At 59.9% G+C, this 23,911-nt stretch overlaps 2 protein-coding genes across 3 annotated transcripts; one reads left to right on the forward strand and one right to left on the reverse strand.

The window, feature by feature from the left end:
• Positions 1 to 3,726: 3,726 nt before the first annotated feature.
• HPX (hemopexin) lies at positions 3,727 to 12,271 on the forward strand. 2 transcript variants are annotated; one of them, XM_053307996.1, is made up of 10 exons: positions 3,869 to 4,020; positions 4,474 to 4,550; positions 5,900 to 5,980; positions 6,359 to 6,504; positions 6,651 to 6,804; positions 9,262 to 9,474; positions 9,678 to 9,794; positions 10,085 to 10,215; positions 11,018 to 11,162; positions 11,907 to 12,271. In XM_053307996.1, exons 1-10 carry the CDS (start codon positions 3,953 to 3,955, stop codon positions 12,188 to 12,190), a joined length of 1,416 nt encoding a protein of 471 aa, XP_053163971.1. In that variant the 5' UTR covers positions 3,869 to 3,952; the 3' UTR covers positions 12,191 to 12,271. The 2 variants fall into 2 exon arrangements, with proteins under 2 accessions (XP_053163972.1, XP_053163971.1); XM_053307997.1 differs by lacking the exons at positions 4,474 to 4,550; positions 6,359 to 6,504 and having other exon boundaries at positions 3,727 to 4,020.
• Positions 12,272 to 12,462: 191 nt separating this feature from the next.
• Positions 12,463 to 16,524, reverse strand: LOC128350186 (uncharacterized). Its single transcript, XM_053307998.1, has 2 exons — positions 16,422 to 16,524; positions 12,463 to 13,648 (listed from the first exon to the last, which is right to left on the reverse strand). Exon 2 carries the CDS (start codon positions 13,638 to 13,640, stop codon positions 12,516 to 12,518), a length of 1,125 nt encoding a protein of 374 aa, XP_053163973.1. The 5' UTR covers positions 13,641 to 13,648; positions 16,422 to 16,524; the 3' UTR covers positions 12,463 to 12,515.
• Positions 16,525 to 23,911: the final 7,387 nt, after the last annotated feature.

Below are 23,911 nucleotides of genomic sequence, written 5' to 3' on the forward strand. Positions count from 1 at the left end.
CCCAGCCTTGGCGGCCCTTCCTGGAGCGGGGAGGCAGGGGGCTGCCTGGCAGAAGAGGGCCCCGCGCCCCCCCCGCGCCCCGCCCCAGGGGGCCCCGAGGCGGAGGCAGCTGCCCACCTGTGCGAGGAGCTGCTGGGCTCAGAGGAGCTGCCAGGATGCCAAGAGGCCTTGCTGGGCGGCGGCAGCAGCTGCAGGCTCACTGCGGGAAGCAAGCGGCACAGGCCGCCCCACCTGATTGTGGCAGAGGGAGTCCTGGGTGGGGCCTGCTGGCTGGTGGGGCCCCCTCCTGCCCACGGCTGTGATTCTCAGAGCTGCCATCTTGATCTCTTTCTCCACACCTGCTGAGGTGGTTGATGAGGTGGGACGCCGGATTCCTGCCCACCCCCAGCCATGCTGGGTTAACGTTGCTGACCAAATATATTGTTCTCTCTTTTGCTACCCATATTTACCTGAATACAAGGACCTGGAACCTTCTGCATGCCAAGCAGATGTGCCCTCCCTGTGCTCTGGCCGCGGCAACCAGTTAATCAGCAACCATCCCCCGTTGGCTCCAACGGCCAAGCTTTCAGCTCACAGCCGAATGTGCTGACTGACTGAGCCACAGAGACTTGATGGGGTGGGAAGTGGGAGAGGAGGGGTGGGGGTTAGGGGTCCTCTAGGTTGCTGCTTGTAGATGTGCAAGAACTGCAAAGACCCAGCCAGTCTCCAACGCCCTCTCATCCAGAGGAGACGCAATCCGGGCAGCGCTGCCCTTCCCGGGGGGGCGGCTGGGGAGCTGAGCGACACGAATTCCCCTCCACGCCTGTCCAGGGGGAAGGCTGGTGAAACAGCCAAGCAGTGTCCTTGGGTGCCAGCTGGGGTGTGAGGGCCTTTCTTGCAGCCTCCAGCCCCGGCCGCCCCGCTGTCTCCCTGGCCGAGGGTCAAGGGCCTCTTCTCGGCTGCTTGTGCAAGCGGCAGCACTCCACGGCCAAGCCTGGGGAGAACGTCCTCATTCTGGCTGGCCTGCGAGAGCCAAGCCTGCCCCCATCCCAGCCTCTCTCCTTCCCCTGCCAGATTCTTGCAACATCTCCCCACTGGCATGGGGCTGCGTCTTCTCTGCCCTTCCCTTGTGTGTGCCAAGGTTTCCAGCCCATTCTTGGACTTGCTAATTGGCATGTCGGTCCCAAGAGACCGCTGTGGGAGCTCCAGTGTTGCTGGCTTGACCCTGCCTGCAACCAGGCTGCAGACGGAGGAGCTCTTCTGTCCAAGGCGTGCATGTTGCTCAAGCGACTGACTGAGCCGAGATCAGGAATCTCCACCTGTCTCCTCCTCTGGGGCCCTTCCTTGCTGTTTCTCCGTGTGTCCAAGGGAGGAGGAGGAGGAGGAGGAGGAGGAGGAGGAGGAGGAGGAGGGAGGCCCCTGTAAACCTGCCTTGGCGCTCGGAGCCTCCCCAGCCATTCGGAGGCAGGAATGCTGGACTCTCTGCGGGGGACGATCTTGTCTTGCCCAGTGACACAAATGGCGGCATGATGATGACCCCCTTTCCTCCTGCACGGCCGGGAGCAGGTCCAGCTCTGTGCTGAAGAGCCCAGCTGAGAGTGCGAGGCAGACCCTTTGGGACCAGGCCCTGGCCCTGCTCCTCCCCTCGCCACGGGCTTCCTTGCCATCTGGTGGCTACAGCGAAAGCTCCTTGCTCTCCAGGTGGCAAAAGCCCAATCTTGGTTTCCGTCAGTTTGGGACCCAGGGGTAACAGCTGCGCTTCCACCTCACAGGGTCTCCCTGTCTCACATTAGCAGCTTTCACACACAGTGAGCAGGAGAGGCTCAGGGGTGCGTTGGGGGGGGGGGTTCATGCGGAAGCACACCCACCCGTTGCTGCATCTCTGCTGGAAGTGACTGACCAAGCGAGGGCCATGTGTGATGCTTCAGAGAAAGCTCTGCTGCACTTTGAGTGGCTTGGCTCCTTTGGGGGTTTTGTAGAAAAGCTGCACGGGGGCTGCAGGGTTAATCCTCCTGATGATAAATGTTCTGCCCACATGAGCCAATGCTGGGAATCATCCCCTTTTGACGTTAGCTCTGCTGTTCAAGAGAGCTTCCTACTGGAAATAGCTGGACGATCTCTTGAACAGTGTTGACTGATTTCGAAAGAGACCTTGGGGACCCAGGAGGTCTTTAGATGCCTGCATTGGTCACAAGCAGTGGGCATGTGGGTGCCATCACAAGGTTTTTGGTGTCTGCTCAGTTAGTTTTAGATCCCGCTCAGGTTGAATCAAGAAGGCCCCACTTGGAGTGTATGTGCACACACTGCCTTGATACTGACTGTTGCCCAGAACAAAACTCATTCTGCACAAAGATACCCCAAAAATAGAAGGAACTCTGGTCACAGGACTCACCAACATGTCCTGCAGGTGAACCGGGAAATATCCCCCCCCCCTTTGGCATACAGCCAAGTTGCAGCCGCTGGGACCTGTGTGTGTGCGCGTGTGTGCATTCATGCTGCAGGTCAGAGAGGGAAGTCTGGTGTGGAGTGGCTGTTTTTTAGGCGTTTGGGAAAGTTTGAACTTGAGGGCATTTTGCCACGGGGGGGGGGCTCAACTTGAGCAGGGCATAAAGGGATGCCCTGTGTGGCAAGAGGGGAATTCAGTTCCGTCAAGGCAGCCAATGCTCCTCCTCCACATGGTTGAGGGGGCATCTTGGCCCCCTGGCCAAGTGGCTGGCAAAGGAAGCAGCGAGTGAGGCCCCCCCCCCAGCCCTCTTTCCCCACGGCTGCTGAGGCCAGGCCCTGTTGGGAAGGGATCCCACATGGGAAGCTGGGCCGGCTTTGTCCTGCCCCCGCCCCCGCCATTGCCCTGTGGCTCTGAGCGTCCACTCTCTTGCCCTCCCTTCCCCTCCCCATAGATCCTGCCCCCCCACATGGTCTAGCTGTCCAGAAGCGGCAGCTAAGGTCATCCAGTCCACCCCCCCACACACACCGCAAGCAGGACCCACAGGCTTCTGCAATTATCCCTTCCTTAGATCGCCGAGGCCTGCTCCTGCATCCCCGACCCCAGCCCTGGAAACAGCCATTTCCAACAGATAAGAAGCAGTTGTAACTTTTGAGTTCTAAGAACAGTAGTTGGAGCCACCTAAATAATTCAGGATAGTTTTGAAAGTACTTATATGTTCATATGGAACTATGGAAGTGTGTATACATGTAGTTATGAATGCCTATATAGAGTGTATACACACTCACTTGCTCGCTCACTCTGTGTGTGTGTATGTGTGTGTACATATAATACACATAAACACCTATGCACAGATACATTCATAACCACCGGTAAATACACACTTGCACAACAATGTTGAATAGTCAAATAATTTCATTTTTTTTAAAGCACTTATTCTCCATCCCCAGCCCAGGGAGAAATATTTTTAAATAGGTAAGTATATCAAGCAGAACAGCTTACAGGAGTTTCGAAACTTAAAACACATTGTCTCTACTTGAAGAACCTGTACAAATTGTTCTGCGCGAATGGAACTTGGACGCCGCGTCTGCCTCGCGATGGCGCTGGCTGCACCCGGCAGCAGAACACACACACACACACACGGGGCTCCTGGTCTGCTGCCAGTGTTTGCCTTCCAGGGTCAAGGGCTCCTCTGCGCGCCTGGCACAGGCAGGAGTCCGCCCGGTGCACGACTGGAGCACAGGAGCCCGGGGGTCCTCCTCCCCCAGCAGCAGCAGCCGTAGCAGCAGCAGCAGCAGCCCTCCCCTCGGGCGGGGGCGATGGAACTTCGCCAGCCCTTGCGTCCGTGCCCAGGGTCGGCCCGCGGCCCCGGGAGCGGGTTGCACAACAAGGCCCTGGCTACGTGCCGGGGTGAAATGCCGCCGCCGCCGCCGCCGCCGCCTCCCTCTATAAGAAGGGGGCTCTGGGGCGGGGCTGCGCGCTTGGGAGTCGGGCCAGGCCGGGGACAGCAGCAGCAGCAGCAGCAGCAGCATGATGGGCGGCCTCGGCGTCTTGGGCGCGCTCTGCTTGAGCTCGGCGCTGGCGGCGGCGCTGGCGCGGTGAGCACTGCGCGGCCGGGGGGGAGGCGCGCGCGGGGTGGCGGGGGGACCCTGCTGCTGCTGCTGCTGCTGCTGAGGCGGGGCTCCGTCTTCTTGGGCTGCGCGCCCCGGGCCTGTCGGGCGCCTGGTCGGAGGCAGGCAGGCAGGCAGGCAGGCGGCAGCAGGCGCGGGGGACAAGCACTCGCCCGGCGCCCTGCCCTGCCCTGCGCGTCGGAGAAGGAGCGCTCCGGCGGGGCGCCACAGCCCTGCCTTGCCGGCCCGGGGTCGGCCAGGCTGCCTCCTCAGACCCCTCGACCCGCTGCCTGCGCGCCCGCCAGTGCCCGAGGCGTCCGTTGCCCCCCCAGCAGCTGCCCCGGGGGAGGGGGGGGTCTGTGCCAGGCCGGCCCTTGGCTCTTGCCTGGCCCCGCTGGGGAAATGGCTCACCGGTGGGCTTCTCCTCCTCCTCCTGGACAGGGGCCACAGCGGCAGCGGCCGCCCCGGGGGCGCTTGGCACCACCACCCGGGCTCCCAGCCTCCGCCCAACGACACAGGTGGGTCCTTCTGCGGGGCCCTCCCCGCCCCCTCGCCCTGCTGGGGCCCAGCCCGGGGGGTGGCTTCCTTCGGGCCGCTCTGCTCGTCCTCCTGACACAGAAACCTTGCCGGGTGCGTGTGCGTGTGCGCGCGCCTCCGCCGCCGCCCCCTGGAAAGTTCCGCCCTGCGTGGGCTCTGCAGCCTGCAACCCCCTTCCCATGGCTGGCCTCATCCTGCACAGGGCCACTTCCTGGTTGCTTTTCGAGCCCCATGGGGGTGCCCCACGGACCTCCGGGCACAGAGGAAGCTGCCTTCTCCGGAGTCAGGCCAGCATCGGTCCAGCTAGCTCAGTTCTGCACACGGCTGGCAGCAGCTCTCCAGGGTTTCGGGCCAGAGTCCTTCCTTGCCGGCCAGGGATTGAGCCTGCCGGGGGCCTGCCAAGCAGGGGCGCTGCCACTGAGCAACAAACGGCCTTGCCCACCGGGGTGCCCTTCCGCTCCCCTGCCAAGCCCATGCTGGGGGGTGCGTGCGGGAGGCCCCCCGCTCAAAAGGGACCTCGGGGGTGGGGCTGGGGCGGGAGAGATCTGGGTACCTGTGCCTGGGTCCCCGGACAGCCCCGCCGAGGCCAGCCAGCGCTGGGCAGGCCAAGGGCTCCACTCCGCAGCTGCACTCCGGCCCAACTCCTGGGGGAGATTTAAGACTCTCCTCAGAAGTGCCTGGCTGGATCCGACCCAAGGCCTCTCCAGCCCCACACCCTGTTCGCCACAGTGGCTGACCATTGGAAACCCACACGCAGGAGCGGGAGGCAGCCCCCACCCCCACCCCGGTCTCCGGCTGCTGTTGCTGGCCTCCCCCTCTCAGCCTGGAGGTAGCCTGTGGCCACCATGACTAGTAGCCACCATTGATTCTCACCGTGAGAGAGATGTGGCCAGAGGCCACTGCTGCTATTCACGCTCATAAGCTCCTTGGTTGCCTCTGGGGGAGCCAGTTGGCAGTCTTACTGCTCAGCAGCAGCAGCAGGCCCAGCCAGGTCTTCGGAAGGGGCAACAATGCTGCTACCCCTGCCAGAAAATGCCGCCCCCCCGCCCCCGGCCGGCAGCTAGAGCGCGGTTGTTGCACTGCCCCCCAGCTTGCCGCAAGAGAAGGGAAGAGGGTGACAAGCCAGCACCCTTCTGGGGGTGGGGGGTTGCCCGTGTGCGCCTGCAGAGGCAGTTCTCCCCCTGCTGAGCACCCTCTTCCCCCACTTGGGCCCTGCCCTAGTGAGTGGACCCCCTGGCCCCACATCGAGTGGGCTACTCCTTCTAGTGCTGTTGGGGGGCCTCTTGGGCCGTCCTGACTTCAGCCCTCCTCCCCCTCCTCCTCCTCCCAGAGCTGCTGCAGCGTTGTGCGGACGAGGCTGGCTTTGATGCGGTCGCGCTGGATGAGAGCGGCACGATGCTCTTCTTCAAAGGTAACGGCATGTGCCGGGGGTGGGTGGGCGGAGCCATTTCCCCAGGTAGACCCTCCTCCCATGGGAGCTGAGGGGCGGGAGCAAGGCGGGGAGGGCTCAGTGTGGCCCCCGGGTGGGCCTGTGAGGAGGGTGCTGCGCGGGGGGGGGGGGGGCAGGCTGGGACCCCTGGGGGCTGAGGACTCCTCTGGCTGCCATGATGCCAGCCTCGTGCGTTTCCCTGGGAGTCGGTCGGCCCCACTTCACACCTGCCGTGGGGCTTCCTTGTGAGTAACTATGCAGGGAGCTGGATTCCCAGACTGCCTGAGCGCAGCTGGCTCTGGGGCTGAGGGCCGGCCGGGCCCCTGCACCTCCTTCTCAGGGCCTGGCCTCTTTCCCAAGGGGATTTTGTCTGGAAGGGATTCACCGGGCCCCGCGAGCCCATCAGCGCCTCCTGGCCTGAGGTCCCGGAGGGCCCCCTCGACGCTGCCCTGAGGATCCACCGCCAGGACCACCCGGAAGTGCACGACAGCCTCTTCCTCTTCCAGGTGGCTTCCTGCCCCAGGGGTGCCCCTTTCCCCGCGGGAGGGAAGGCTGGCAGGGGCCGGAGGGGGCTGGCCTTCTCTCCCGCAGAACGCCCTGCCCTAGAGCCGAGTCCATGGGGGCAATGGCCAGCGTGTGCTTTGCCCTGCAGGGCAAGCGTGTCTGGGCCTACGCGCAAGGGAAGCTGAGGCACGGCTACCCCCGGCTCATAGCGGAGGAGTTTCCCGGGGTGCCCGGGGACCTGGCTGCCGCGGTGGAGTGTCACCCCGAGGAATGCACGACTGAAACCATCATCTTCTTCCAGGGTGAGATGGAGCCAGATGGAGAAAGGGGGAGGGAGGGGGGGGCAAGCAGGGGCGGTTCCTTCCTGCGGCCAGGCGAGGCGGTCACGTTATTATTCTATCTGTCTAGTTGGCTTTTGTCTCGAGGCAGCTGACAACATATAACAAATTGAGACAGAAATTAAAAACCTTCAAACAGTTTAAAAGCACAAGTCTAGTTAAAAAGCTTGGCTGCATACATGTGTCCTTTAGGGACTTTTAAAGAGTTGCCAGAGATGGGAGGGGAGGCCCTTGTTTCGGCAGCCAGGGTTCTGACATTCCAGAGTCTCGGGGCAGCAACAGAGAAGGCCCGTCCCTGAGTAGCCACCAGACGGGCCGGTGGCAACTGCAGACGGACCTCTGCAGATGACCCCAGTGGGCAATGTGAAGACGAGGTTCTCTTAAGTGCCCAGGGCCAGCAGTGTGCCTCAGTCCCAAGGCTGCTTGCGACTGGCTCGTAGTCGTCATGGTGCTGTGAAATCCTGAGCCACCCTGGACAAATTGGTCATGAAGTGAGCACTGAAGTGTCCCGTCCCGTCCCCCCCCGCCCACCGCCACCACCACAAGCCAAGCCTGAGACCACGTCCGTCAGCTCAGTGAGGGACTCTGTTGGGCAGCAGGGCAGTCAGTACACCCACAGAGGTCCCTGTCTGTCCCTGGCCCCCAAACTTAGGTACACACATTCAATATGGCCAGACACTTGGACAGGGATCCTGGTGGCCGGGGAGATGTTGTTCTTCTAGACCAGAACCACTCCACCTCCCCGCCCCGGCTCCTCAACAGAGTACCCAGGCGGGAGAAACTGGGACCAGACTGGGCCGCCAGCCTCCCCCAACCGAGTCTCTGTGATACATGCCAGCTCAGCCCCTTCACCCCGAGTCAGGTCATGGATGGTTTCTGGTTTATTCTGGACCAGCCTGGCATTACAGAGGCGCAAGGTGAGGCGCTCTGGGTGGTTGGTGCTGCTCCCCAAGGTCAAACAGGAGGCAGCAATTAAATTTCTGATGCCCCTGCTGCAACGGCCTGCTGACCTGCCAAGGTTCCCCCCCCACCGGAATAGCTGCCCCATAACCAGTGGCGCTGCCCCCTGTCTCCCCATCCCCAGACAAGCCTAAAGCCATGATATACCATCTCACCCAAGATTCAAACGGAAGCTGGAAGGATAAGGACGAACCTTGGGCAGAGGATTATCAGAGCCTCATCAGCGTGGCAAGATCCACCCCCCCCCCAGAGCAGCTCCTCAGGACAGACCTGAGCTTGCCAGAGACCTGTGAGAAGGGGCCGCAGGCTGTCCGGCTGCTCCCTTGCCCCCCCCGCCCCCCACTGACTTCAGAGCTTGCCAGGCTGGGCTTCGAGAGGCATCCCGGTGAGGCAGCAGCTACAGGCAAAGAGCCTGACTCGTGTGCAGCGGCGGCAGCAGCCCTGCTCACCTGCATCTGACGTCAGGGGCGGGGTGGGGTGGGGTGGTGGTCTGGCTCCCGAATGGAGCCCAGCAGCTCCGTTTGGGAGTTGGGACGAGAGGGGCCGCGTGGCCCCTTCGGGAGCTAGTTGGGCTGGCGCTGTGTCCGTGGCGCCGCCAGGAGCGGCTGTGCTGCGAACGCAGCGGCCGTTTAATTCCCGAAGGGGGGCCCATGCGGCCCCCGCTCGGGAGCAAAACCAGCACCCCCACCTCTGATGTCAGACATGGGTGTGTTGGGGCCGCGAGGCGTGGCCCCTGATTGGGCGTGGCCCGGGTTCTTTGAACCCGTTCGCCCAGTGGTGGTTCTGCCCCCTAGCATCCGGCAGCTCCCCGAGCCACTGTGGCCACCCCTGAGGTTACCAGGGAGCTGCCTGGCGCTCGGACAGCAGGGCTGGGCACTTGGCTCCTTGCCCCAGTGGGCTGCTAGCGAGCCGAGGGGGCAGCAGCTTGCAGGCGCGTCTGGGGCAGGGCTCCTGAGCAGGCCACGGAGCTGGGGCTGGTGCCATGCTGCTGCCCCAGACAGCCTGTGCCTGCTCAACTCCAGCCCCGCCTGGCTGGGGGGCTGCCTCCCACCGGCCCACCCCGAGACAGGGAGACTCTTGCAACAGCCCCCAACTCAAGATGACCCTGCAGGCCTCGCAAGCCATTCTCTCCAGGTGCCCCCCAAAGCATCTTGGGAGTTGTTGCTTGTGAGGGTGCAGAGAAACTGCGAGGAGGACTCCAGGCCCCAGTCAGTCAAGGTGTGTGGCTGGGGCGGCGGTGGCGGTGGGGGGGGGGCAGTGGAGCACAGGTCGACCCGCTTCCCCAAGCAGGGCCGTGGGCGGGGCTGGGGGGATGTTGGCGCCTGCTGCTTCCCGGGACGAGGCTGCTGCAGCAACCTGGGCTCCTTTCCCAGACCTCAGAGGCCCTGCCTCCCTCCCTCCCTCCCGGCTGGGGGGGGCGGCCCCTGAAGAGGCTTCTGCTCCCTCCGCTCCCCCCTCCAGGCCCCGCGGTTCTCTCCTACGACCTGAAGACCAAGGACCTGAAGCGCCGCCAGTGGCCGGCGGTTGCCAACTGCTCTGCTGCTGTGCGCTGGCTGGAGCGCTATTACTGCTTCCAGGGCATCCGCTTCTGGCGCTTTGACCCGGCCACGGGAGATGTGCCCCCGCACTACCCTCTGGATGCCAGGGACTACTTCATGCTCTGCCCGGGAAGAGGTGGGTCGCTCCCCGGAGGGTCTTCAATCTGGGCGGGAGCTCGGCTGGCTAAACAGGCGAGAGCGAAGCCACTGCCGCCAGGGCCCTGGGAGGGGCGCTGTTCATCCCCCCGGGGACACCAGCCGATCCTGGGCCTCGCAGCAGCGGCCGCAGTCGAGGAGCTGATGCTCCCTTCTCTTTCTCCCCGTCCACCACCCTGGCAGGGCACGGGCACGGGGCGCGGGGCAATGCGACCCTCCGGGCTGTCACGGACCGCTGCAGCGGGCACCCCTTCCAGGCCTTCTCCTCGGACGACTCTGGGCGGATCTATGCCTTCCGTGGTAAGTGCTGGGGGCGGCCGCCTAACCCCAGAAGGGAACGGGGGGGGGGGCGGGGAGAGCGGGCTGGGACTGGAGTGGGACCCAGCCGTGCTCTTGGGGCAGGCTGGGCAAGGGGCCGCTCCCCTGCTGCAGCCCAAGTGCTGGCGGGTCTCTGCTCCCTTGGGATTGGGTCTGTGTGTAGCCAGCCAGTCAGACCCCCCCACCCCCACCCCCGCCACAGTGCTGTGAAGCTCCCCCCAGCCCTGATGGGAAGGGAATGCCTCTCCCCTCCCCTCCCCTCCTCTTCACAGGGGGGCAGTACTTCCGCCTGGACTCTGCGCGGGACGGCTGGCACTCCTGGCCTCTCAACCACACCTGGAAGGAGCTGGAGGGGAAGGTGGACGCTGCCTTCAGCTGGGAGGAGAAGCTCCACCTGATCCAGGTGCGGGGGGGGGTGGACATGGGGGGGGGATCCCATCCTCTGCCTGAGGGGTGGGCAAGGGCGGTGGGAGGAATCGGGCTGATCCTCGGAGGAGGGCAGCAGGGCGCTGCTGAAAGGACAGTGAGCAGTGGGGTGGCCCAAAGCCGCTCTTCAGGGGGAGGGGGGAGCCACTTGCTGGAGCTGGAGCCTTTCCAGGGCAGTGTGGCAAGAGCCGGCCGACAGACTCCTCTCACTGCAAGCCGGGAGTTGCGGGGTGGGGGGGGGCAGAAGCAGAGCCCCCCCCGCCTCACCCCACCCCACTGGGGTCTGCACTGGGGAGGGGGGCAGCTCTGCTCCTCAGCGACCGAGGGAGGCGGCCAGGGCCAGCTCCTCCTCGGGACCCCTCCCAGGGCCAGTGATGCTGCCGTCCATGCAGAGGCCTCGCAGAGGAGCCCCCACTGCTGGGACCTGAGCGGAGGGGGCCTTGCATGTGTGCGCGTGGGTGGGACAGCGTGGCAGAGAGCGCCACCAAAGCCACGAAGGTGGCCACGAAGGGAGGGCAAGGTGGATCCCCAGCGAGGGGGCTGGAGGGGTCCCCCTTGGGCCAGTCGGGGTGGGCAGTCTTGGTCTGGGATGGATCGCAGAGAGCTGGGAGGGCCCTCCGAGGGACCCGGGCCGGGGCCTCGGCCTTACCCAGCAAGGCTGCCACGTCTGGGGAGACAGCCGGGCGGGGGAAGCTGCTGGCCATGCCAGGCGTTGGAGCCGCCGCCGCTGCCGCCGCTGGCCTTGCGCCGGCCTCACTCTGCCCCTTCTTGCCCAGCAGGGCTCCCAGGTCACCATCTACCGGGCTGCCCCCGGCTACCCCCGCGTGGAGGGCTACCCCCGGGCCCTGCAGGCTGAGCTGGGCCTTGCGGGAGCCGATGCCGCCTTCACATGCCCTCACGCCCAGGAGCTCTACGTCATCCAAGGTACCCGAGGGCAGGCGGAGGGTGGCTGCATGGGGGGGGGGGCAGTGGCTCAGGCACCTCCGCCCCGGCTCCTTTCTTCTCGCCCGAGTGCAGGAGGGCTGCGGGACTCCGGGCGGAGCAGCCGCCGCCGCTGCTGTGCCCATGCGCCTGGCTCTCCCTCCATCAAGCGCCACCCTCCCCGCCTGGGATTCAGCCAGGCTGCTGCCAGTTTGGGAGTCAGAGGAGAGCTACTTTGGTGGGAGCAAGCAGGACTGGTCCCCGTCGCTAAGCAGGGTCTGCCCTGGTTGCACGCGAGAGGGAGAACGGGAAGATCTCCTTTTATAGGGGATGGCGTCACCCTGGGAAGAGCATCTCGGTTCCCAGTCCCCTCCCTGGCAGCAGCATCTCCAAGATAGCAGGGCTGAGAGAGATTCCTGCCTGCAACCTTGGAGCAGCCGCTGCCAGCCTGTGTAGGCAATCCTGAGCAAGATGGCCCAAGGGTCTGACTCGGTCCATGGCAGCTTCCTGTGTTCCTAATGTCAGAGTTCATCCTCCAGTTGCAGGAAGGCGTGTGGGCTGTGTGTGTGTGTGTAATGGACAGGCGAGCAGAGACCCACAGCCGGCCCCTCCTGGGCTGTGTGTGCCAGAGGGGGGCCTTGTGGGGGGGGGGGGCAAGGCGCTCCTGGGGGCCTGGCATGCAGCTCCTTTGCACGGGGCAGCGTCCCTCTTGGGGGCTTTGTGGGCCTGACACGCTTCTCCCTCTAGGAAGCCAGATGAGGCGTGTGGACCTGCTGCAGAGCCCCCGGGCGCCGGGACCAGCGGTGCCCCTCCCTCATGCCCAGGTGGATGGCGCCCTGTGCACCAGCAAGGGGGTGTACCTTTTCCATGGGGCTGACTTCCACCATTACGCGGATGTGGCTGCGCTGAGTGCCGCTCTGGCTCCGGCCCCTGCCCAGAGCACTGCGGCCATCTTCTTCAGGTGCCCGGCTGTGGCTGCGGGGAGCGGCCAGCAGGGCTCTCCCCAACAACGGCCCCCTCGCCAGCGATGAGGGCCCCAAATGGGCCAGGGCCACCCTGGAAGCCACTCCCTGCTCTGCCTCTCCAGGCAGCCAATAAAGCCCTTGCCTGCCTGCCTGCCTCTGCTTTTCGGGGGGGTGCAGGGTGCAGAGCCAAGGGGCGTAGGGAGCACAGGGCAGCCCCCTCCGAGCCCCAGAGCGCCCTTTCTCGGGCACAAGAGATGCCCGCCTCCCACTGACCCTGCTGCCTGCTTGTGCCCCCCAAGACCCCCCCCCCAAGGAAGAGACCAAGCCCAGGCCGAGGGTTCTGTGCAGGGGCCTTTTATTCGGGGGGGGGGCCTGGCCCCAGCTGGCCTTCTTAGCCAAAGAGGCAGACGGTGCCCGATGCCAGGCGGTGGCGGTACTCGTGCAGCAGGCTGGCAGCCGGCGGGAAGCTGCTCCTCATCTCCAGCTTGCCGGGGACCACGAGGATGGTGAGGCCGGGGCCCAGCCCCTCGGACAGCTTCTGCAGCATGCGGCGAGCCAGGTAGTCACTGGCCCGGGCCGGCTCTGCCTCCAGGCTGGCGTAGACCTCCGGGGGTGGGTTGGGCAGCTTCCACTCCAGCTCTCCAATCAGCTGGTGGGTGCGCGCTCGGTCGAGGGCTGAGGGGCTCTCCCCATAGCAGGCCACCACGTGCAGCCCCGCGGCTGGGGCCTGGCTGGCCACAAAGTGGCCCTGGGCCAGCACCTCCTGGCCCCCGCCCTGCCAAGCCATCACGGCCCAGCGCAGCCAGTCGTAGTTCTGCTCCAGCTTCCGCAGCAGGGTGGCGGCCAGCTCGGCGGGGGCCGGGGGGGCCGGGGCTTCGGCCAGGGCCTGCTCCACGTCCTGCTGGGCCTGCTGGCGGAAGTAGCCGGCGCACTGGGCCAGAGCCTCCTGCGCCCGCTTGTGCAGGGCGCTCACCCGCTCGTCCCACAGCCCCAGCAGCAGGACGGGGTCCCTCTGCCTCAGCCCCGCCTCGCTCAGCAGGCACAACAAGCCCGCCCCCAGCACTGCGTTCAGCTTCTGGCACAGCCGGGCCATCTCGGGGCGCCGCGGCTGGTGGAGCTGCACGGCCTGCTCCAGCAGGGGGCGCTGCAGGGCCACCACCCCGTTGCCCTGCACACGGCGCCACAGGCCCAGCAGGCGGCGCTCCAGCTTCTCGCGGGAGCAGCACTGCAGGAAGAGCTCCGCCTCCTGGGGGGCGTGGGGAGCTCCCGCCCGCATGGCCAGGCACAGCTGCCCGAAGGCGGCCGCCACGCAGTCCTCGCAGGTGCCCAGCCCCCCGTCCTCCAGCAGCCCCGGGCCCCCGGCCAGCTCCCGCTCCAGCAGCTCCAGCTCCCGGCGCACGAAGGTCAGCTCCTCGGGCGTGGCCGAGCCTTGCAGGTGGGAGACGACACCCAGGGCCAGTGAGCGCAGCGACTGCAGGAACCCCACCGGCTCCAGGCACTGGGAGAAGAGCGCCATGCCACGGCCTGCAGCGGGGAGGGAGGGAGGGAGGGAGGGTGGGCTCAGGCAGCCACTTGATGCCGGATTCCACCCGGAGGAGGGGGGCTGGGTTCAGGCTCCCTGGCAAGGCCCACCCTCGCAGCTTTGGCCCCCTTTGCTCAGGAACATAGGAAGCTGCCATATCCTGAGTCAGACCATTGGTCTATCTCGCTCAGTACTGCCTTCCCAGACTGGCAGCGGCTTCTCCAAGGTTGCAGGCGGGAATCTCTCTTAGCCCCATCTTGGAGATGCTGCCAGGGAGGGAACTTGGGACCTAGATGCTCTTCCCAGAGCGGCTCCATCCCCTGAGAGGGGGAGTATCTTGCAGTGCTCACACTTCTAGTCTCCCTTTCATATGCAACCAGGGCGGACCCTGCTTAGCTAAGGGGACAAGTCATGCTTGCTGCCACAAGACCAGCTCTCCTCTTGTTGGTGGGAGAGTGAGGCAGCCAGCTGCACATGCTCAGAGACACTCTTCCTCCCTCCTCATTGCTTTGCACAGCCCAGGCAGGGGAATCAGCTGCGGCCTTAGGATCTCCTGCTCACGGTTACTCCCCCGGGGCGCTCCCTTCCCAGAACCCAGTTTTGGGGAGGGTGTCCTTCCAGGGAGTTCTTGCCCCAGGCCTTCCTGTTCCAAGGGGGCCCTCTCCACCTCACTCTCCCAATTCCCACCCCTCACCATTCCTTTTCCTGTGGCAAGGTGAGGCGGCGGCTGCTGCTTCAAGTTATCAGGGGCCCACAGGCAGGCAGGCGTGTGCACAGACCATTTGTGGCGGTTCGGTCCGAATTCCCCACCAGCTGGGACCGAATTCGGTCCCCACATCATTTGGACTGAACCGCTGCTCCACGGACTCGTTTGGCCAGACCGACGGGCTGGGCTGGTTGAGCTGACAAACTCGCTCGAACCGGTTTGGAGCGGTGGGTGATCGAGCCACTCGGAGCACCGGCCTCTGCCCCGGCCTGCTGTCAGGGGGCCAGGTGCCTCCCCCCCCCGCAGGAGGAGCGGCTCTTTTCCACAGCCACTGCCCAGCAAAGAGCCCCTAAGCCCCCCCCCCGACCCCTCCCTGCGCTCCTCCTCGCAAGGGCCACCCTTCTGCTCTCCTCGCCTCTCTGACTCCTCCTGCTCGCCTGCAAGGAGTGCCTGGGGAGCAGAGAGAGGAGGCTGCTGGCAACCTGGGTTTGGAATGGGGGCTGGGGCCAAGAAGCCGTTAGTGTCCTGCCTCCAGCCCCACAAGACCTCGGACCACCCCTGAGGCCCCCCTGGCTCTGGAGAGGAGGGGTGGGGTGCTCCAGGTGATCCACTGTGTAACCGAAGAAGAAGACAAAGTCATGGTGGGCAGGGTTATCGCCTCCTATTCACCTTGAGAGCTCAGGAGATCCTCCACCCCCAAGGGCAGTATACCTTGAATGTCAGCTGCTTGGCATCACCCACAAGTGGGGAGAAGAAAGGGGCTGGGATGAAGTGCCACCCCCAGTTTAGTGGGGAGTGGCTTGCCAGCTGGCAGTGGGCCCGGTGCTCAGAAGGGGCAAGCGGCCCAAAGAGGCAGGCCTGCCCCTCTGGTTGCAAAAGACAGGCCAGGCAGCCCTCAAGGGAGGGAGGGAGGCCCAAGGGGCCTGGCGGGCAGAGGCACTCTGACCCCTGGCCTTGGGGACTGAAGTCCAGGGCCGCCCCCCCCCAATTCCTCTTTATTCTGTCCCAGGTGGTGTGGTTGCATTGGGGGGGTTAGGGTTGGGGGGGCTCCAAAATGGCCCAGGGGCACCTCTCCGCCCTGCTGCTCCCTGGCCACAGAGCCGCCCCAGGGGAGAAGCCCGGCCTTGCCCTTGCCTCAGGAGGCAGCCACCGCAAGGTGAGTGGGTTCTTCAAGGGCACCAGGGCGGGCGGGGAGGCCTGGAGCAGCTGGTGGCGCCAGGAACGGGCCCAAGCGGGCTGGGCAAGGTGCCAAAGGGCCGCCCAGGAGCAGCAGCATTGCCCCAAGAAGCATCTCTCCCCGCATCGGTGGGGCGGGGGGGGGAGTCCTGCAGCAGCCCCTCTTGTGTTCCTCCTCAGGATACAGAAGGCAGCCTTTTAATGTGGTTGAGCCACCGGAGAGAACAACTTGTCTTGGGATGGGTGGAAACTGACCGTTCCAGGTCGGGCTGGTGAAGAGTCCTGTGATGGCAGATCTTGCAGATTGCTACACCAACAAAGCTTGTAGCCAGAGAAGGAGACTTCACTGGGCTTCTTCTTTCTGGGTGCATCAGTGGGAGCAGGTCCTCCTCCCACACCTTCATCTGTGCCCAGGGTGGGTCCATAGCTGCCCTGCCCTCAGGAGAGGAGAGCTGGTCTGGTGGTCGCAAGCAGGACTAGTCCCCTGAGCTAAGCAGGGTCCACCCTGGTTGCATTTGAATGGGAGACTAGAAGTGTGAGCAGCACTGGAAGATCTTCCCCTCAGGGGATGGAGAAGCGCAGAAGGTTCCCAGTCCCCTCCCTGGCAGCATCTCCAACCCATGGGGGCTGAGAGAGACTCCTGCCTGCAACCTTGGAACAGCTGCTGCCAGTCTGGGTAGTCAATACTGAGCTAGATAGATGGACCCAGGGTCTGACCCAGTCTATGGCAGCTTCCTCTGTTCCTCCCCATTGGTGACACTGTGATGTCCTGAGGCCACCCTGTGCTCTGGCTTCTGACAGGAGCTGCCCCCCCCCCGACCTGACCTGTGTGGATGGTGCCTTTTGCTGCTGTGCCCCAGCCTCGGGGGGGGGGAGCCTTGTGCCCCGCTTACCTGACCACCAGAATGTCCTCACAGCAGCTGCCGCCTCTTCCCAAGCCTCCACCGGGACTGAGCTGCCTGCCTGGGCTGCCTGCCAGCCTTATCTCTGCCCTGCCGGAGTCATGTGGGAGCCGCCTACTCTGCCCACCCCTCCCTCCCCGCTGCCCTTGCTTGCTCTTGCCACAAGAGCATGGGAGCCCCCATGTGGAGCAATGGTGGAGTCTGCGTGGATTAAACCACTGGCTGCTTCGGCACCAGGCAAATCTCTCGGGCTGCCAGCAGCCTCCAAGCCAAGACGGGCGAGCTGGAGTCCTTGGCTGCAAATGGAAACGGGACACGGTTATATACCTGGAAACAAACTCTATAGGGAAGACGGGGAGGCACGGATTGCGGGTGGAGTCGCACTTTGTAGACGCCAAGCAGCTCGAAAACCCAGGAGGACCAGAGCCCTCCCTGGCGGCATCTCCAAGAGAGCAGGGCTGAGCGAGCCTCCTGCCTGCAGCCTTGGAGAAGCCGCTGCCAGTCTGTGAAGGCAATACTGAGCCCGGTGGACCAAGAGTCTGACTCAGTAGATGGCAGCTCCCTGTGTTCCTACGTAGAGTCCTCCACAGAAGCTTTTTGGGTGACGATACGAGGCCCAGGAAGAAACGTGTCACTAGGGACCTGCCATCAATCGTCCTCCAGATCAAAACCTTGAAGGCGCCCTAGAGTTGGAGAAGGAAGTCAGGGAGGCATCGAATGAAGGGAGACAGGGCCGCAGTGAAGGTGGACTTCAGCCACATCTCCTAACTGGAACCTGTGTGTGTGTGTATGCACATCTATACCTCAAAGCACAAACCTCAGTGTTCCAGGCAGGGAGAGAGGCTACTGCAGGCACGGGCTCATAGCCACCCTACCTTACTCATAAGCAGCCTTCTTGAAATTAATGGGACAGTTGACTTGTGCTGTTAATGTCCATGAGAGTACTCCCTGCTAATTTTCGGAAGTCTGTCAGTCAAGCTGAGTGGCGGGTGGGACGGCACGGGGTGGCTAGACTGAGCTTCAGCAAGTAGCCAGCCAATCAGGAGCAGAGGGGGAGGGTCTTTGTCCTCTCCCCTCCCCCTCCCCTTCTTGAGTGTCTGCTTGAAGCCCGTGGTCTTAGAGGAGCGGGGGAGGGGCAAGTGGCGTGGCTTCTGTGGGGGGGAGCAGGAGGGCTCCGGGTCCTACCCCCTGGGAGGCAGCCCTCCAAGTACTCCTGGGGGGCTAGTTCTCCCTGCTGGGAACCTCTGCCCAAAGGACTGTGCTGGTCCTGGAACCATCCCGGGAGCAGGTGGCCCAGGACTTAACCCTGAGCGGTGCTCAGGACCTGGTGCGAGATGCCAGTGTCATGGAGCTGCTCATATGGAACACAGGAGGCCAAAAACGGAGACGCTCAAAATCAGAAGAGGAACCTTCTCAAAAATGAGAGAAGACTGGGGAAAAGGAAGCTGGATGGCAAAGTCAGGCGGGTCAAAGCACTCCAGAACCACCAGAACAGGGAGGATGATCCTGAGTCCTCCTCCTCCTCCTCCTCCTCCTCCTCCTCCTCCTCCGCTCTGTGTGCCAGCGGAGGCTTTGGAAACAGAACTGGAAGGGACCAGAGACTATTGGAGACACTGGCAACTCCAGCATCTTCTACTGTCTATGAGATGATCTTCTGAGTCCCAAGTCAATGATAGAGGCACAAGCTTTCCAGGGGCGTAACAAGGCTGGAGTGGGCCCAGAGACAAAATTTTAAAATGGGCCCCACGCTCTCACACACACACACACACACACACACACACACACACACACACACACAACAAGTCATGTGACTTGCCTCTGGGGGCCTCCTCAAGGCATGGGGCCCCCCAGGCAGCTGCCTCCCCTTGCCTAATGGTAGTTACGCCCCTGAAGCTTTCTCCTGTGAAACAGGATGCTGGACTAGATGGGCCTCCTTGGGCCTGATCCAGCAGGGCTGTTCTTATGACTCCAAGATCCCTCTCCTGGTCAGTCACCGACAACTCAGACCCCATCAGCGTAGACTTGAAGTTGGGGTTTTTCGTCCCAATGTGCATCACTTGACACTTGCCAACACTGAACCGCATTTGCCATTTTCTCACCCTCTTCCTAAGGCAGTACAGGGCCAGGACAACATGGGGCATCTTTGCTGGTATTTATGAGTGTGTTTGCATGTTTGTGTTGTGTGAGTGCATCATGTGTTTGTTTCCATGTTTCCATGTTGTTGTTGTTGTTGTGTGTCATCTGTCTGTTTATGTGGCTGTGTGACAAAACACAGGTCACCATTTTCCCTCAGGAATGTCTGGCACTTCCACTGCTCCCTGCTGAGTGCTCTGGAGGGGGGGGGGGGCGCCCCCTCCTTTGTCCCTGAATAACGAGGACAGTCCTTTTGCCATCAAGCTGGAGTCCTCCTCAACCCTTTCCCACAAGAGGCAGCTGACCAGCAAAGTCCAGCCCTGCCTTGAGCCCTGTGACTTCCGACCCCCACATCCTGATGGAGGAGGAGGAGGAGGAGGAGGAGGAGGAGGCTCCAGTCTGGAGGGGAAACCTCCGCCTGGATCGGCCCGAGACCAGCCTTCCTCCAGGGATATATGCTGACCACTTGCATTGCATCCCAGAGGAGTCTACCTCTGGCAGGGAGGGAAGGTATCTCCCCTCTTTCATGGCTATGAGAGAGGGGCCTAGCCCCACCCCACCCCGCTATCACCAGTCCAGGCCTGAGTGGCCAGTAGCCAGGCACCATGTATGTAGAGTTTGAGGCGCTGGCGGCCAAGGACCTGCCTCCTGCTGTGCTAGACTCAAGTCACACGCGGTGCTAGTTAGTTACAGGGTTTTTAGCCTACTTTCCAATAGGCTTATGAGATCACCCGTCATTCCGTGTCCCGCCCCCCCCATCAACTTTGCAACGCCTGGACCAATATGAACCAAATTGGGTACAGTTGCAGTGAGTGACACACAGGGACACCTCAACAGCGTCGTTTGTGATGATGTCATCCACCCCGATTCAAGATGGCGGACATGTAAACTTTTGAGGCACAAGTGGGCTAACTTGTGAACCACATAACCAATTTGAACCAAATTTGCTACAGCTGTAGGGACCTATAGGGATGTCCCAATGGTGTAGTTTGTGATGATGTCATTCATCCCGATTCAAGATGGTGGATGCGTGAACTTTTGAGGCACAAGTGGTCTAACTTGTGGACTGTCTAACTGATTTGAACAAAATGAGGTACAGCTGCAGTGAGTGATACACAAGGACACCTCAGTGGTGTAGTTATTGATGGCGTCATCCACTCCAGTTCAAGATGGCAGACATGTGAACATTTGAGGTGCAAGTGGGCTAATTTTATTCTATCTATCTATCTATCTATCTATCTATTATTTCTCTGTGTAAACCTCCCTGAGCCATTTTTGGAAGGGCGGTATAGAAATTGAATTAATTAATTAACAACAACAACAACCTGTGGACCTCCTAACTGATTTGGACCAAATTTGCTACAGCTGTAGGGCCACATGGGAAAATCTCAATGGCAGTGGGTAAACTTGTAATTTTCGGGGAGATCCATGTCTTGTGTTAGCAGCAGGGCAGATCCTCCACATGTGGTGGCAAGCAGTGGGATAGACAGTTATTCCTCTACATGCAATGTCTCCAATCCTTGCATATCAAGGTTCCAGAATTAAGTCTTTTTGATATTCCATATCAAATACATGCTGCTTAATTATTGATGTAGCGTTATTGAAGCCAAATGGGATTAAATATTCTGGTGATAAACCATATGTCTTCAGCTTCTCAATAATAAAATTAGTCCAATCAGAGGAGGCATATTTGTCACTAAAGACCAAGCGAGGTAGTCCTATTGGGGGAAAAAAAAATCAATTTCAATCAAAAATTAAAAATTTAGATCCAGACACATCATGTCTCCTGACTGGGTAAGCCTGCCTCCAGTCGCAGCTTAACACTGGATACACGGTGAGAGGTGAGGGCAGGGTGTGGTGGAAATGGACCTGAGAAATCTGGACTGAACCCTCTCAAATGAGTGATAATCATCATACATACAAATCTGGGAGCCATACAGAAGCTGTGATAATACCTTCAACTGAAGAACCCTAATAGCAGCAGGAGGGATGTATTTACCCCCTGAAGAGGGGGAAAAATATCTCAGAATTGCAGTAGCTGATCTCTGGGTTTGTTACAGCAGAATTAATAAGCTCTTTCCAGCTGCCTGTCGCCTGAAAGATCACCCCCCAATACCTGCCCTGCATGGTTTGCTGGATCCTCACCCCATTTATTTGCGACTGATGCTGTAGCAAATTGTGGGTAGTGGAAAATCTCCTCTCCTTCCTACCTCAGCCAGTTAATGCATAACTCACTGACCAGTCTGAGCAAGCTCTGCAGCACGAGGAAAGACTCTAGCATGGAGCCATCCCTTTTCTCTGCTTGGGAAGCCGACTGGCTGGCTTTAAAACCTTTAGCTTCCCAAACTCAGACAGCTAAGGAAAAGACTCTGGTAGGGTAAACCTAGCTGACACCAAGTCACCGCTTTAGGAAGTCTTTCCCAATGGGGTTTGGGGTGACTAGCAATCCCCGTTTCCCTTTTGCTCCCCAGCAGGCAAGAATAAATCTTCCCTCCATGCATCTGCCTGCACGTGGCGTTAATTGTTAATTTGGCCAAGCTGTCTTTGAGATGTGTTTCTGCACCAGAGAAACCCGACCTCCTCTTTAGTTGTTGACTAACTACCCTTAGAAGCTTGAAAAAGGTAAAGAACAAAGAAAAAACGTTTATTCAGTTACAACAGACTAGTTCTGTCTGAGGCTTTTAGCTTTTAGATACACTTCAAAGTACTTAGTTGTTTAAAATAATTTAAAAATACTTTAAAAGCACCCAAAATGATGCTGGGGCAGCACACTTTCAAATTTTGTTGCAAATATCAGATATTTAGGAAATGCAAAGCACACACACAAAGAAATATAAGTTTCTAACACAAAGTCTGAGTAAACAAACTTCCCCCTACATTAACCTTCCTGAAGCCAAAGCCCAGGCTTCCTATCCTTGAACTCACCAAACTCCTGATGACAATCAAGCCCCTGCAGTTCTATCTTCCAAGAAGCTGCAGTCATCCTGTTGCAGCAAACTCCATTGCCATGTGTCCTCCTGCTCCTCCAGCAGAGAACTTCCTTTCTTCTTCCCAGAATTCCCAGCACAGTTCTCTAGGTCCCACCCACCTGTTGTACTGATTGGTTGCTCCCTGGAGTTCACAAGCCTGTCAGTCAAGCCAAGTGTTCACTTTCTGTTAACTCTTTAGAGGGAGCTGCGGCTGGTCACTACAGATGCACAATCGGCCTTCTAGCAAACTTTACAGCCTTTGTCTTCTGAGAGTTCATAGTCAACAGGCTTTTTTGACAGTAATCAGCCAAGGATGTGGTGTTTGTGCATTTATGACGTATTTGTGATTTTGAGTGTGTTTGTGTATGTGTGTTGCATTATGCTTGTGTTGTGTTTGTCTCCTCTGCTAACTGAGCAAAGAGGCACCTTTTTCAAGTGGTGATTCTCTTATATTTAGGAGAGAGCGAGCAACTGGCCCTCTCCATCCCCACACAGCAGAGGTGCACCTAGGTAATTTTGGAGCCTGGACCTAAAGGCCTTTAGCGGGCACTCCACTCACAGTATAGAAAGGATTTGGAGGCCCCCAGGGAGGTCCTGGACTTTGGCCCGGATATCCAGGGGTAAGAGCGCCTCTGCCACCCTGCGAGAGAGCTGGTCTCTGTGGCTATTGCTGGTGTACACTTCATGTTTCTTTTTAGATTGTGATCTCTCTGAGGACAAGGATTTCTCTCTCTCTCTCTCTCTCTCTCTCTCTCTCTCTCTCTGTAAACCACTTTGGAAACTTTGTTGGACAGCGGTATATAAATATTTAGTAGTGGTAGTAGATATAGTATTATGTACATTTATGCATTTGTGTTGTGTGGGTATGCACTTGTGTGCTGTGTGTTTGCTTCTTATGGCATGCATGTGTTTATGGCATGCATGTGTTTGTGCATTGTCTGTGTGTTGTGTGTTTATGCATGTTGCAAGTTCGTACATATCACACATGTTACACATTTGTGTGTGGTTTACGTGTGTGGTTTGTGTTGCATGTGTTTTGTGTGCGATCGTGTATTTGTGTTGTGTGTGTGGCATACATGTGTTCTTATGCTGGGTGTTTATGTCTTTGTGTTGAATGTGTTTATGCATTTGTGTTGTGTGAAATTAGGCACATTTGTAGACCTCATTGAGTAGATCACACACACCAAGTTCCAAGGTATTAGCTCAACGGATGTCATATTTATAAGCAACATTTTTGAGGAATACCTTTTTTTGTGTGGCTCACTTTGACTGAAGGGGCATTCCTGTGCCCTTTTAATAGAACAGGTCTTGCCTCTTTCACCTGACTTGTGATCGTGAACCCGCCATCTGTAACCAAGAGCAATGGTGGATTACCGCATAGGTAGTATAGGCAACTGCCTATCGTGGCAAATCTTGGGGAGTGGCATCTTGGGATAGAGTGAAACTTGGTTTTTAAAAAAATCTTTAAAAATGCCTCTGTGTAGTGGCAGAGGCTCTGCCCACCTTCTAAACCATTACCGGAGGTGAGGTCGGGCACTGGAGGCAGACACAGAGATGGCGAAAGAGGTCCTCACTCAAGCCCGGCTAACTCGCAAATGGCCCAGAGCGGGTGATTTTGGCTTCTGCACATGCGTGCACGTGCTCAGAGGCCCAAAATCGGCCGCTCTGTGTCATTTGCAAGAAAGCTGGGCTTGAGTGAAGACCTCTTTCGCCACCGTTCTCCAGTGCCCGACCTCACCTCCTGTGATGGTTTAGGAGGCGGGCAGAGCCTCTGCTGCCACACCGAGGCATTTTTAAAGGTTAAAAAAAGAATTACATTTCCCTCCCCGCCCCAAGCACCCTTACTCTTGTCCCTGGGGTGGCAAATCTTTGGATGCCTATGGGCAGCAAAAAGATTCATCCCCCCCCGACCAAGAGTTGGTCAGTTAAAGATGGCAGTTAGATGGTATACCCAAAAGGAGGAAAGGTACCACTAAGTCCAGGAGGATGCCAGCATGGATAACAGGTAAAGTCAAGGAAGCCATAAAAGGGAAGAAGGCTTCCTTCCAAAATTGGAAGGCCTGTCCAAATGAGGAAAACAGAAAGGAACACAAACTCTGGCAAAAGAACTGCAAGGTGAAAATAAGGGCAGCGTAAAGAGAGTTTGAGGAAGATTTAGCTAAAAGCATCAAGGGGAATAACAAAAACTTCTTTAAATATATCAGAAGCAGGAAACCTGCCAGGGAGGCTGTTGGACCATTTGACAATGAGGGAGTGAAAGGGATTATTAAGGAGGATTTGGAGGTTGCAGAGAAGCTCAATGAGTTCTTTGCGTCCATCTTCACGGCAGAGGATACTGAGCATATACCTGTTCCTCAAACAGGCTTTTTAGGGATGGAG

The sequence above is a fragment of the Hemicordylus capensis genome, chromosome 3, assembly GCF_027244095.1.
Source record: "Hemicordylus capensis ecotype Gifberg chromosome 3, rHemCap1.1.pri, whole genome shotgun sequence".
Classification (NCBI taxonomy): domain Eukaryota; kingdom Metazoa; phylum Chordata; class Lepidosauria; order Squamata; family Cordylidae; genus Hemicordylus; species Hemicordylus capensis.